The 13,794-nt window shown below is 45.6% G+C and overlaps 2 protein-coding genes across 24 annotated transcripts in view; both read right to left on the bottom strand.

Moving 5' to 3' along the window:
- LOC138419213 (KRAB domain-containing protein 4-like) overlaps positions 1–11,195 on the bottom strand; it is a 58,825-nt gene extending 47,630 nt beyond the window's left edge. For 8 of the 23 annotated variants that reach the window (XR_011248877.1, XR_011248878.1, XR_011248874.1 and 5 more), the window contains exons 1-4: positions 11,109–11,195; positions 7,028–7,101; positions 2,871–2,997; positions 2,480–2,593 (exon numbers count right to left, since the gene is read on the bottom strand). Coding sequence is in view for 5 of the 23 variants with exons in the window: in XM_069551696.1 (XP_069407797.1) it covers positions 2,871–2,997; positions 7,028–7,063 (163 nt within the window). In the remaining 18 variants the exon portion in view is untranslated. Of the gene's footprint in view, positions 1–2,479; positions 2,594–2,870; positions 2,998–3,090; positions 3,351–7,027; positions 7,102–8,520; positions 8,609–10,808 lie in introns of those variants that run through there. The other 15 variants (XR_011248887.1, XR_011248884.1, XM_069551700.1 and 12 more) reach the window with 7 other exon arrangements.
- LOC138419209 (zinc finger protein 665-like) overlaps positions 1–13,794 on the bottom strand; it is a 203,334-nt gene that overhangs the window by 94,506 nt on the left and 95,034 nt on the right. The window lies entirely within an intron of this gene.

The following is a 13,794-nucleotide window of genomic DNA, read 5'->3' as shown; positions in this document are numbered from 1 at the left end:
TATACAGTAACCTCAACTTATCCAGTTCACTGGCCCCAACAAACATGTAAAGGAACATGCTTTGGGGTTCCCTGGTGGCTCAGGGGTAAAGAATGCACCTGCCAATGCAGGGCATATAGGTTCAAGTGCTGGTCTGGGGAGACCACACATGCCTTGGAGTAGCTAAGCCTAGGCTCTAGAGCCTGGCACCTGTAACTACTGCAGCCTGGGCACCTAGAGCCCACACACTACAACAAGAGAAGGCACTGCAGTGAGAAACCTGCACACTGTAACCAGAGAGTAGACCCTGCTTGCCAGAAGTAGAGAGAAGCCCAAATCACAACAAAGACCCAGCACAACCAAAAATGAACAAAAAACAATTTTTAAAAAAATGTATTCTTATCACAAGAAAGGAATATACTTTGAAAACTTATTATCCAGAGTCAGAGACAATACTGTCAGGAATAAAATGCAAATTAACAACATACATGATGTAATGTAGACAAAGGGACATGTCACAATAAGCATGACAAAAAGTTAATATATTTTTTACCCGAAAGTAATCTTTGAGGGAAATTCACTGGTGCTATACAGCTAGGACTCTGTGCTTCCACTGTAGGGGGCACAGATTCCATCCATGAATGGGGAACTAAGATCCCAACTGCCTGTCGCATGCTGCAGCCAAAAAAAAAAAAAAACACACCAAAATATTCCTGATCTTTCCCGTAAAAGAGGCAATATTCTATGCAACCCTAACAGCACTAATATTCCAATTTTACAAACAAAGGCAGTAGACTCATAGGAGTTATGTTTTCTCCAGAGTCTAAAGAAGAGCATGGCCATCCTGTATCAAAAAAGCTATTTTCCTTTCTGCAGTCATAGTTTCATGGCTAAAATACAGACCGAATAGTGCTCAAATTGACTGTGATAACAGGGACAGATGGGCTGATAAGAATCCTGGATTGTCACTCTGGGGAGATGGGGGTATTGGTTTGATCAGAAGAATCTGAAGGGGTAAAGAAACTTCCTAGAGTGGGGGAAGCTGGGCTCATCCTCCCCACTGAGAGACAGGGGAAGTTAGAAGGGGACCAGCTGATGAGAGGGAGACAGAAGGGTTGGGAGGTGTGAAAGGCCACAACAGGATATAGAATGGAGAGAGAAAGGGCAATAGGGGACACTATTGGAGCTGTGAAGGGGACCAGCTGATGAGAGGGAGACAGAAGGGTTGGGAGGTGTGAAAGGCCACAACAGGATATAGAATGGAGAGAGAAAGGGCGAGAGGGGACACTATTGGAGCTGTGGGCTAGCTCAATAGAGAGCCAACTTAAAAACTGAGGATTTGATTAGCTAAAATATAATTTGACATTGTAATGTAGACAATCATCCTCACTAATTGCATAATTCTGTTTCCACTTGTAACTTCTCTTCAGACAATTTTAAGTTAGCTTTATATACTTCACAGTAGGAGAGAGGAGGATCCAGCCTCTCATCCAGCAGGACAGATTCTTATCCTTTCTCAAAGGGTGACAGTCACGAACATTCAGTAACTTCTAAGGGTTCAGCCCACTGAATTTAAGGTCCCAATTTTCACATAATCCAGTGAATACATCCCATTTATTAGCTAATGAGTAAAGATGAACCTTCCCATCTCAGAATAAAAACTTCATCAATCTTAATCTCTTCTTTTCTTACAGAGTGGCATTTTGTCTCACAAATCCTACTCACAGCACCAATTAATGTTTTGCCAAAAGTTTTCACTTTCATCTCAGGGTCAAAGGATTTGTTAACAAAATAAGCCATGTGTTCTATACAAATGAAAAAAGTGAAAGTGAAGGTGTTCACTCATGTCTGACTCTTAGTGACCCCATGGACTGTAGCCCACCAGCCACGAGGTTTTCAAGGCAAGAATACTGGAGTGGGTTGCCATTTCCTTCTACAGGGGATCTTCCCAACCCAGGGATCGAATATGGGTCTCCCGCATTGCACACAGACTCTCTGCCATCTGAGAAACCAGGGAATCCCTATACAAATAAGTAATATACAATACAGATAGAATTATCTAGCTGACTCTCAATATACTACCATTTAAAGCAAAGAGAAATAGAAACACCAGAGGATACATCATCAAATTGGCTTCTGACCAACATCCAGACTCAAACAGCACTGGGAAGTCCGAGGACACAGCACATCTGGAGTCTCAATTGGGAAAACGTCCCAGGCAGTGTGTCCACTCTGTGGGTGAGACTTCAAAGATTGCAGTTTGAGGTTACTGCTTACAATCCCAGGACATGAACTGATATCATCATCAATCTGTGAGCAAACAGCAGCTCTGGTTTCATCTTAATGCTGTTTGTTTCATCTTATAAAACTTGGATGCTGCTAAGCCTGGGGCTTGGTTGGTCAGAGCCCCTCCAAGGGCTGAACAAACTCAAGATTTGTCCCCTAACTTATTTATGGTACCACAAGCCTTGCACTCACAGCAAGCAGTCAGGGTACTCACAGTCAGGGTGTGTCCAGACAGGTTAGAAGGAAGGGCAGAGGAATGCACTGCTTTGTCTTAAAGCCTCAACATGACAATTTATTTAATTTCCTTAACATCCTGGTGGTTCTATGCCTGCAAATACAGGAGGCATGGGTTCAATCCTTCACAAGTTTGAAATCAGCTTTATAAACACTCAAGCATGGGGAAAACTCCTTGTGTATCACACAGTGGGCAGGTCACCTGAAGAAAGGACAAGTCTGAACTCCCGATGCCAATCATGAAGGCTTACATGAGAGAGTCAACAAGGCTTTGATCTCAGTAAGAAAAACAGGGGCTCCCAAGAGACACAGAGGGAACATGCAGAGGTACCCCAAAGTATACCACCACTTCAGAAGGAAGTGATCCTCACCTACAGACAGCAGGATCCTGAGGGTCTCCACCATCACGTCCTTGTACAAGGTCCTCTGGGCAGGGTTCAGACATTCCCATTCCTCAGGAGTGAAATCTATGAACACATCCTTGAAAGTCAACTGTGTCTGAAATGAAAACACATTTCACCAACGGGCCCTGAGAAGGGTTCTTATTTTCACAGAAAAGGAGGAGAAGTGAGATAGGTAAGGTCAATTCACCTGAAGTAACATTCTGATAGATCCATGCATATCTATTTGGAGCAAATTGGTGGTCTCTAATTTCCTGTTTTTTCATAAGATGATGATATCCTCTGATCAACTTGAATTTGTCATATGTGTGGACATGAAAAACAAATTACAATCAACAGTGGGTTGTCTATGCAGAAGTGTTACATTCGACACACTGAGTGACATTCACTATCTAGATGAGTTACAGCAAGACTGGTGTCTTCAGAGACAACAAAGTCCACAGTGGCTTTAAAAGAGCACACACTGTGATGAGGATGACATCATCACACTGACCAAAGGTGTCTCAACACTTTATACACACTAAGCATTACTCTAAACACTTTACACACATGAACTTCTCATCAACATAACAGCACATTAGAGAAAGATCTGTGTCCACCTTACTGAGGAGAAAACTCTGTTACTCTAAGAAATTACTCAAGTTAAATAGTTCAGAAATGAGGCAACAGCACTTGAGTTCAGGTGGTTGGGAGAGATAACTGAACGGAAGGAATTAAACAGTTAAGTAACAGTGTAAAAGACCATACACAGAGAGTTCCCAGAGAATACAGGAAACAAGTTCAAGGAAGCTGAAGTGCAATGGAACAGCAAAATAGTCACTATACAGAATTACCCCTCTCCCTGCTAATCCACACAATGTCAGTAATCTTACTACTATTTACATCATTCATGTGATGAGGTAGAAAAAACTTAAGGTCATGGAATATACTTAAGATACAAGTGCAACTGCTACAAAGCATAAAGAATATTTATGAGATGATGTTAAAACCATGGAGTTACATATCTATGCACTCATGCATGCACATGTAAACAAATAGCTGACTGAAGCAAGAACAGTTGTCTTTTTTCTTTCATTCAGTCAAAATTTAGTGAGAATCAACTGTGTGTCCCGAACTGGGAATAGAGCAGTGAACATGACGGAGCTTACAATCCAGCAGCCAACCGGCCAATTACATCCAGAATTTTAACATCACTATTGTTATATGTGCTCTGAAACAGGCCTGGTGCTAAGAGAAGATTCAACAGAAAGTCTTGACCTACATCAAGAAAACAGACGAGGTCTCCATGAGGAAGAAACACTTAGGATTGGCAAGGTGGAAAATGGAAGAATTTTGTAAGCAGAGAGAAGAGCCTGAGTGCTGGCTCTGAGGCAGGAAGATATTTAGTGAACAGAAAGCCAGCCAGTGTGACTGGGACACAGGAAACAAAGAGGGGTGATGCCAGACAGAGGCTGATTTCTACAAGGTCTAGGATTTAGGACTTTATTCCAAAAGCTACTGGAAGTCACTGAAGAATCTGTAGGAAGAAAGTCACAGGTTTAGATTTGTTTTTTTGAGCTCACTCTGTTGTGTGTGAAGGTCCTTGTTCAGTTGCTCAGTAGTGTCAGACTATTTGCGACCCCATGGTAGCCTGCCAGGGTGGCCATTTTGGACTCCAAAGAGTTGCCTTTTGACACATTCTGGGATGATACTCCCATTTTCTTTTACTTGTATATTTCAGCATCTTTGGGACATTAAAAATCAATCAGTTGTACGTCAATAAGTTTGTCAGAATTCTATGTCTTTTTTAAAGCTTATTTGTTTTGGTTATGCTGGTCCTTCGTTGCTATGAGTGGGCTTTCTCTAGTTGCAGCTGCAGTGCCCGGCTTCTCCTTGCAGTGGCTTCTCTTGTTTTGGAGCACAGGCTCTAGACAGTGTGGGCTTCAGGAGTTATGGCTCCCAGGCTCTAGAGCACAGGCTCAGTAGTTGTGGCACATGGGCTTAGCTGCTCTGAGGAATCTTCCCGGATCTTGGATAGAATCTGTGCACCCTACATTGGCAGCCACATTTGTATCCACTGTACTACCAGGGAAGTCCTCAACATTATCTTATTGTAGTTCAAAAAAATAAAAGGACACCAGTTCAAAAAAATAAAAAGTAATAGAGGCAGAAAATAATATACAGAAGATTTATTCTAATGTGTATAAAATACCTGTGTTTAAAAATATATCAAAGCTTGCCTGGTGGCTCAATAGTAAAGAACCCACTGGCCAATGCAAGAGACACAGGTTGTTGCCTGGTCTGGTAATATCCCACATGCTGAGGGGCAACTAGGTCCCTGAGTCTCAATTCCTGAGTCAGAGCTCTAGAGCCCAGCAGGTGAAATTACTGAAGCCAGTGCACTCTAGAGCCTGTGCTGCAAAATGAGAGAAGCCAATGCAAGGAGAAGCCCCCACTGCAATGAGAGTGGCCAACACTTGCCAGAACGAGGGAAAAACCATTGAAGCAATGAAGACCCCGTACAACAAATAAATATATTTTTTTAAGTGACTTTATCCTTAATTTGAGGTATGTAGTTATGTATGTGTATGAGTACACAATCAAAAATTTATTTTTATAGTCCATTAATGAAATATTTAATTGAGATTAGGAAAGTTGGGGAATTCCCTGATGGTCCAGTGGTTAAGAACCCACACTTCCACTGCATGGTTTTGGGTTCAATCCCTACTCAGAGAACTAAGACCACCCAAGCTCACCATGCAGCCAAAAAAAGAAAAAAAATTAGTAAACTTGATTTCACAGTTTAAATGAGGAAAGGTAATGAAACACTCTCTAGACCTGAAGTTTCTTTCTCAACTTTCCATTTCACTGCCAAACACTAAAAGATTTTTAAGAGATGTGCATTTAGTTTTATTTATTATTATTTTTTTTTAATTTATTTAATTTATTTATTTAATTGGAGGCTAATTACAATATTAAACACTACAATATTGTAGTGTTTTATCATACATTGACATGAATCAGCCATGGGTGTACATTTGTTCCCCATCCTGAACCCCCCTCCCACTTCCCTCCCCATCCCATCCCTCTGGGTCATCCCAGTTCACCAGCCCTGAGTACCCTGTTTCATGCTTGAAACCTGGACTGGCGATCTGTTTCACATATGATAATATACATGTTTCAATGCTATTTTCAATGCTATTTTCTCAAATCATCCCACCCTCGCCTTCTTCCACAGAGTCCAAAAGACTGTTCTATACATCTGTGTCTCTTTTGCTGTCTCGCATATAGAGTTATCGTTACCATCTTTCTAAATTTCTAACTAATGTGTTAGTATACTGTATTGGTGTTTTTCTTCCTGGGTTACTTCACTCTGTATAATAGGCTCCAGTTTCATCCACCTCATTAGAACTGATTTAAATGTATTATTTTTAATGGCTGAGTAATATTCCATTGTGTATATGTACCACAGCTTTCTTATCCATTCATCTGCTGATAGACACCTAGGTTGCTTCCATGTCCTGGCTATTATAAACAGTGCTGCGATGAACACTGGGGTATACATGTCTCTTTCAATGCTGGTTTCCTCGGTGTGTATGCCCAGAAGTGGGATTTCTGGGTCATACAGCAGTTCTACTTCCAGTTTTTAAGGAATCTCCACTCTGTTCTCCATAGTGGCTGTACTAGTTTGCATTCCCACCAACAGTGTAAGAAGGTTCCTTTTCTCCACACCCTCTCCAGCATTTATGGACTATAAAAAGTCAGATCTGATTGCCCCTCTTTTCCAGATTTTAACAAGTATTGTGCACACTAATACCTGACTTCCACATGCAGCTTCTTTACCCTCGCTGACAGAGAGCAGACAGCATATCCAGATGGGCCCTAAGCAATCCCTGCTGCCCAACAGCACTGAGACCCCGTCTCCAATCCATGGGTGTGAAGCCCTGCCCAGGACAGTGCCCAGGGGAACCTCCTCACAAGGGCCAGGTCACCGGGTCATGGGGAGACTGGATCTAAGTGGAGATGATAGGCCCTGAGGGAAGGCCGCAGGTCAGTGTGCACGTACAGGAGTCAGACACAATTAGCGAGTCCAGAGAAGGGCATTTCAGGAAGGACAGACTGAGAACCCACTGAGAATATGACCTTACCGGAGAAAGAGCCATTCCTGACACGTTTTCTTTCATCTTCACTTCTTCCTCAGGCAACACAAGTTTTCAGAGGTCTATCATGAAAGTGGAAAGCATGCTGTTTAATGCTTAGAGTCAACACAGCCCCTTCCTGAGCCCCAACTCCACACACAGGGAAGCCCTCACCATGTGGAACAGACAGTCTTCTGTGGCCACTCTCTCAGGAGGGACTCAGGATGGTCAACTCCTGCACAGAGTGCAACACGGGACTTTCCCACACTTTCCCTCGGATCACACTCCCCTCCTGGTGAGGCCTCATGCACACAGCAGCAGAGGGCACCTCCGCTGACCCCACGATACCCTTCAGGTCACACAGCAGGCCCTGGTCGAGCCCCACTCAGAGCAGAGCGTCCTCCCCTCTCCCAGGGCCTGATCTCAGTCTCAGAAGTGGAGGCTAAGAGCCCTGGTGCTCAATGCAGGATCCAAATCGGAATCATCTGCGGCTCTGTGCACATTCCTGGGGCAAGGCCCCACATGAGAACCCAAGGAGCGTGTCTGATGGGGGAGAACCGACTAACCACAACGGGTATGTGTACATATACCATACACCATGTGACACATGTGTACACCATGCAGTATTTATCACAATCCACGAATCAACACATCCATCACCTCCAAAATTCCATGTTCTATGTGTGAAAACACTGACAATGTACTCTCCTGACAAATTCCCCGTATGCAGTAACAGAATAGGATTAACTACGGTCAGCATGCTACACATATCTCCCCAGGACTTCCTCATTTCACAACTCATAGTCTGTACTTTTTGATCAACATCTCCCACAACAACGCTTGTCTCACACACACCCATTCACTGGGTTCATCAAAAGGTCCACTCTTGCTCTCACAATCCTCCTGGAGACCTCGATGAAGCTTCCCTTCACCTTCTCCCATTTTTCTACCTCTTCTCCATGCATGGCTGAAGAAGAGCAGAGACCACTAGGCATGCGTATTGCAACAGAAATCCACCCAAGCTGCAAATCCAAGGACACTGGGACTGACTATGGAGAAGAAGAACCTGGTCCTCTTGGGAAAACCTATCAGCAACTGTAGACATTATGTAGTTGAGAGATACACAGACTGAGTTCAATAAAGAAGTCACAAGACGAGAGAGGCCCCCATCTCACTGGCTCCTGTTCTCCCTGCTCACAGCTAAATGCAAGATAACCACAGTAAACTCAGCATCCACTGCAATGGGCAGATGAGCTGCTGGAAGGCAAAGCTGCTGTCGAAGATGGCAACTGGCCCCTGAATGGACAGAGCTTAGAAGACCTGGGGGCTGCAGTGAGCAGTGACACTGCAGACTAAAATATGGGGACACCTCAAGACACTAGATCTGTCAGGTTTCTTAGGATTATCACATCTCTTTGCTTTGAGTAATAAGTCTCCACATGGGGTAAGGATCAATTAGAGTTGAAATGTCCGGAACAGATATGGGAACCATCATCACCTACCCTGTAACCTCCATCTCCCCTGAGAATTCTTCAGCCAAACACACATTCATAGTCTGTGAGATGTTGTAAGAGAGATGTTGCACACACCCTGGAAGGAAGAGGAAAATGGGGCATCCTTCAATGAAGGGAAAAGAGGAAACATTCCAAATAATCAAAGGAGAAGGGCATCTTTGATGAAGGTGATTAATATAGAGGCAGTAAATCTGGTTAACATGACAGCAAATATAAGGAGATGGGGAGACCTCTCTGGCCTAGACCTGAAGGAAGAGAAAAAGCAAGGGCAACAGTGATATAATGACCAAAGGTGGACATAGCAACTAAGATCTGAGACAGAGAAGGTTTTGGTGTCTATGAACAAGGACTAAGTGAATGTGACCAGGACAGACTGACCATGAGAACGGGGTCACCTCCAGGATGGGGCTGGAGACACTGGCGGAGACCTGAGGATGACAAAGGGCTGTGGAGCCACCTAAGGAGTCAGGATGCTGCCCTGAGGACACGGGGAAGCCAGCAGAGGTGGGAGTCCTCCCTTTACACCGACCTTTATTCACAGAAGACGGTTCATGATTCTCTCTGACTCTGAGCCTATGCTCCTACCTCCATCCTACTATTGTCCTTTTTCATGTTGCAAGACTGGGATCCATTTCAAATTCTAATACTAACTGGGCAGTCCCTCCAAGAACTGCCACACACCCAATTTAGCCAATCATTTCAGGGGTCACTGTTGCTCAGCTTCTGGACCTGAGGGAAACATCATCAGATCAACTCAGCTCACTAGCTGTGAGATCACATAAAAGAGAGGAAATCGGAGTATCAGCCTAACTGCTTAAATTATGTCATGACTCTTAACCTCTACTCCACACCAGGAAAAGGGAAGGAGCTGACTCATCTCTGAGAGAATCAAGACACTGCCGCAGCCTAAACTTCTATAGCCTCTGCACATGGATGTTATCTTTTAATACAGATAATTACAAAATGCACAAACCTTACAGACAGAAGTTTTGCAATTCTCATTTTCATCTGTATAATTTAAAAAATAATGTCTTAAGCTTAGTAGATTTTAAAGCCAAAATTCAATGTATCAGGAATTAATAAGTCTTATGCAATCGATTCAGCACTCGTCTGGATCTAGTCCCCTGCCACACCTGCACAATAGTTGTTTCCATTTCATCTGGTTTATCTGTTTCCCTACTTCTTTCTCCATCTCCCTTTCTCTTCCCCTCTGCTCTCCTGCTGTGCCTGTCCTTCTCTCTACTTCTTCCCTGACTCCCATCCGGCCTCTCTCTGCCATCTGTTTCCGTCGAGATGCTTTCTCTCCAACCTCCCTGGTGATCCTCAATCTCCCTGTATTTCAGCCTTTCTTCCTCCATCTCTGGCCTCCCTTCCTCCCAACTCTCTGGCACCCCAAGTGGCTGTGCTTCCTTTCAGCTTCCTTTCTCAGCTCCTCCAACCACTAGGAGCCCCTTTCTCTCCCAGCAGGATATTGTTTGTAGGTCAAGGTTTGTAGGTCTTGTATCCCCTTTGTGGGCTCTCTGTGTAAACTGCCTCTCCACTGTCGCCCTCTTTGGGACCCCTGATTCACAACCCCTCTCCCTTGAAGGCTTTAGAAGGGGGAGGCAGAGGACGAGATGGTTAGAGAGCATCCCTGACTCAACGGACACGAATCTGAGCAAGCTCTGGGAGAAACAGGTTTCGCAAAGACTGGGACCGAACACCACCTCCCTATCTTGCTCACCTTTAACTCTCAGGAAATCCTGATTTTCTCTTTTTCCCTAACCTCTACGTTCAAGGCCAATTCTTTTTCATGCTGTTGTCTCTTCACAAGTTCCTCACAATCCTCTTCATTGCCATAGCTTCTCCCTCATGTTTTTCATTTTCTATTTCTCTAGGAGTCGCTGTCTCTGCTTCTCCTGACAACCCCTCGCCCACTATTTACAGGGATGGCGACTGATTAAGAAGCCCGGTTCCCGCAAAAGCCAAGCAGCAACGGGTGGAAATTGCCACGGAAGAACTTCGGGGCGCCACGTGGCTGGCGCAGGTCATCTCCCTCGACACCAGTCAAGGCAACGTCACTATGAAGAGAAAGCCTACGGGGCAGAAACACCGGCCTGAGGAGACGCGAGGACAGAGGGGCTGGGAGGCAAGGGGTCTCAGCAGCGGGGCGGGCTCTCCAGAATCCCAGGACGCGGGAGACAACGCGGACTCTTCGGGAACGGAGAGGTCGGGGCGGTCGGCGCGGCCAGGGGCCGAGAGGATGAGGCTAGGGGCCGCGGAGCTAATAAACCCACCTCGCCGAAGAGAACTGTACGCGGTGTAGGAAGGGCAGAGGTGTCAGTGACGTCAGGAAATGGTTTGAAGCAGGAAAGAGGTGCGAAACGCAGCATCTCTGTGGACCAAAAGCTGGAAGCGGCTTCAGAGCGACTTTAAAGCAAAATGGAGGCGCCCCTTCGGCGCTCACCAAGACGTCTGAACTTGCTGGGACCGGTGGAACGGGCGCAGGGATTTAGAGTCACTAGCGAACCTGAGACTCGGGGTAACGAGGAAAGGAGACTGAAGGCGCAGGTTTGATTAGAAAGAGAGAAACTCACGCTGAGCGGACAGACTTCCACTCGCCACGCTCCGCTTCCGTGTTTGCAGGACTCTGCGCGCACGCTCAGTGAAAGGGCGCAGCGGCCTGGGGGCGGGGACTCAGCGGAGCCTGGTCGTCGCGGGGGCGGGGCGTTGAGCGAAGCCGAACACGCGTGGGGACAGCGGGAGTGTGAGGAGGGGCTTCGAGGCGTGCGGGGCCGGGCCTCCGCAGGCAGTGGAGGGGCGGGGCGGGGCGGCGCGAAACACTTCCTTACTGTAATCACCTCTGAAGCTGACTACAGCCAGAATATTAAAACAGGCCTGCTCCTTGCAAGGAAAGTTATGATAAAACCAGAAAGTGTTCAAAAGAAAAGGCATTACTTTGCCAGTAAAGGTCCCTATACTCAAAGCTATGGTTCTAGCAGTAGTCAGGTAGGGATGCGAGAGTTGGTCCATAAAGAAGGCTCAGCATAGAAGAATGGATGCTTTTGGATTGTGGTGCTGGAGGAGTCTTGAGGGTCCCTTGAACTGCACAGAGATCAAACCAGTCAATTCTAAAGGAAATTAGTCCTGAATGTTCATTGGAAGGAGTGAAGCTGATGCTGAAGCTCCAGTACTTTGGCCACCTGATGGGAAAACCTGACTCAGAAAAGTCCCTGAGGCTGGAAAAGACTGAAGGCAGGGGGAGAAGGGGGGACAATAGAGGACGAGATGGTTGGATGGCATCACCGTCTTGATGGACAAGTTTCAGCATGCTCCAGGAGATGCAGGAAGGGAAGCCTGGCTGCTTTAGTCCATGGGGTCGCCAAGAGCCAAACACCACTGAGGTATTGAACAATAACTGCTCCTCGCCCCACCCATCCCATATAATCTTCTCAGGCTTGAGTCTAGCACTGGCAATCAACCTTAATGCACAACATGTAAAATTATCCCTCAACTGTCTTCACATTCTGCAATCTCTTAGGATCTTTTCCCACTATTACACAGCACTACCCACCGCACATGTCAGCAATCCAAAATTCAGCCCTATCCCCACTGGGTTTCATTGGACTGGAAAACGTCCAATAAAAACCCACTTCTTTAATTCAAAGAAAATTTTCTACACTAGTATCAGACCATAGGGCTCCCTAGGTGGCTCAGTTGGGAATTTGGCCTGCCAGTGAAGGAGCTACAAGAGATGGGGCTTCAATCCCTGAGTCAAGGACCCCCAGGATTAGGAAATGCAACCCACCCCAGTATTCTTGCTTGGAAAATCCCATGGACAGCAGAGCCTGGAGGGCTACACTCCATGGGGTTTCAAAGAGTCTGAGGCTACAGAGCACAGCGACCATTCTATATCTCTCTTTGACTCTAGTGCTGATACAACGACTCTAGCTGATACAAGTACCTAGCATCACTGAAAATAATCTCCTAAAATGAACAGACTTTGTAGTCAATGTAGTACTCTGGTCATATAAACCAGAAAAGGACAGTAATAAGCCTCCCTAACACTGGAGGAAAAAACTCCAGCTCCATCACCGGTTCTGAAAGTCGAAAGTCTAAACTAGTTCCTGAACACTTATTTCAGGATATTTATAAAATTATTAAGTGCCATGTCTTAAAATGATTTTCCCCAAAATTTACTATTTATTTCATGCACTATGTGTGTCAGGATTTTACACGGAAAGGAATCAAACCTCTCATGTCCACAATTGAATTTACTTGGGGTGGAGGAACGGGTGGATGAGTACAAAAGTCCGGTGACCCGAGACCACAGATAGGGAGCAGAGGCACAGTTTAACAAGAAAAAGAGGAAAACAGTACCACACGTTTCCAACGGTGACTACACTTAGCATTTGCTGTGAACTCTGCTTCTGGGCGTGAGGGGCGGGCCCAAGTGGGCCAGAGCAGATAATGGCATGTTACATCCTTTGGTTGCTGAGGCATTTTGTCAGGCTTTAGAAGTACTTGGTGCTTCACTGGTGGCTCAGATAAAGGAATCCACCCAGAATGCAGGAGTCAGGGTTCGCTCCCTGGGATGAAAACATCCCCTTGAGGAGGGCATGGCAACCCACTCCAGTCTTCTTGCCTGGAGAACCCGATCGACAGAGGAACCTGGTGGGCTACAGTTCATGTAGACCCAAAGAGTTAACATGACTGAGCGACTAATCACACACACAGTGTTTCACATCCTGAGTTGCACCACTGATTCATCATTAGTTTAAGTAACTATAACAGTTTCAAAATAAAAGCTGGAAATTCTGTGGGATAATAACCGTCAAAAGTAAGGTTTCCTGCTGATGAGGCCGAAGTGATTCAGAGGCCTGGGAACTGGCCCAGGTGTGGCCACTGGGCTGGTGGTAGGTGGGAGTCAGGTAGGGATTAATGTAGGGTGGTGGCTGGACCCAGGAATATTCCATGAATTAGAATTATTTAGCAGTTTAAGTAAATAAGAACTAGCTTTGCATGGGAATGGCAGGCTAGAATGTAAAACACACAACTCGTAGAATGGGCTACTTCATACTAACAGTCCTAAGGTGAAAAAGTCTTAACATTCCACTTCTTCAAGGATCAAGCTTATTAGTCACTGCTGTGGCCCAGCAACAGTACACCCTGAGGGGAATGCAGGATGGAGAAAAGCAGGCACCATTCTGTGCTTTGGACATTCTGCTGCTGCTACTGCTGCTGCTAAGTCACTTCAGTCGTGTCCGACTCTGTGCAACCCCA

The sequence above is a fragment of the Ovis canadensis genome, chromosome 14, assembly GCF_042477335.2.
Source record: "Ovis canadensis isolate MfBH-ARS-UI-01 breed Bighorn chromosome 14, ARS-UI_OviCan_v2, whole genome shotgun sequence".
NCBI lineage: Eukaryota > Metazoa > Chordata > Mammalia > Artiodactyla > Bovidae > Ovis > Ovis canadensis.
Note: the sequence above shows the minus strand (reverse complement) of the source record. Positions and strands in the feature narration are given on the sequence as shown.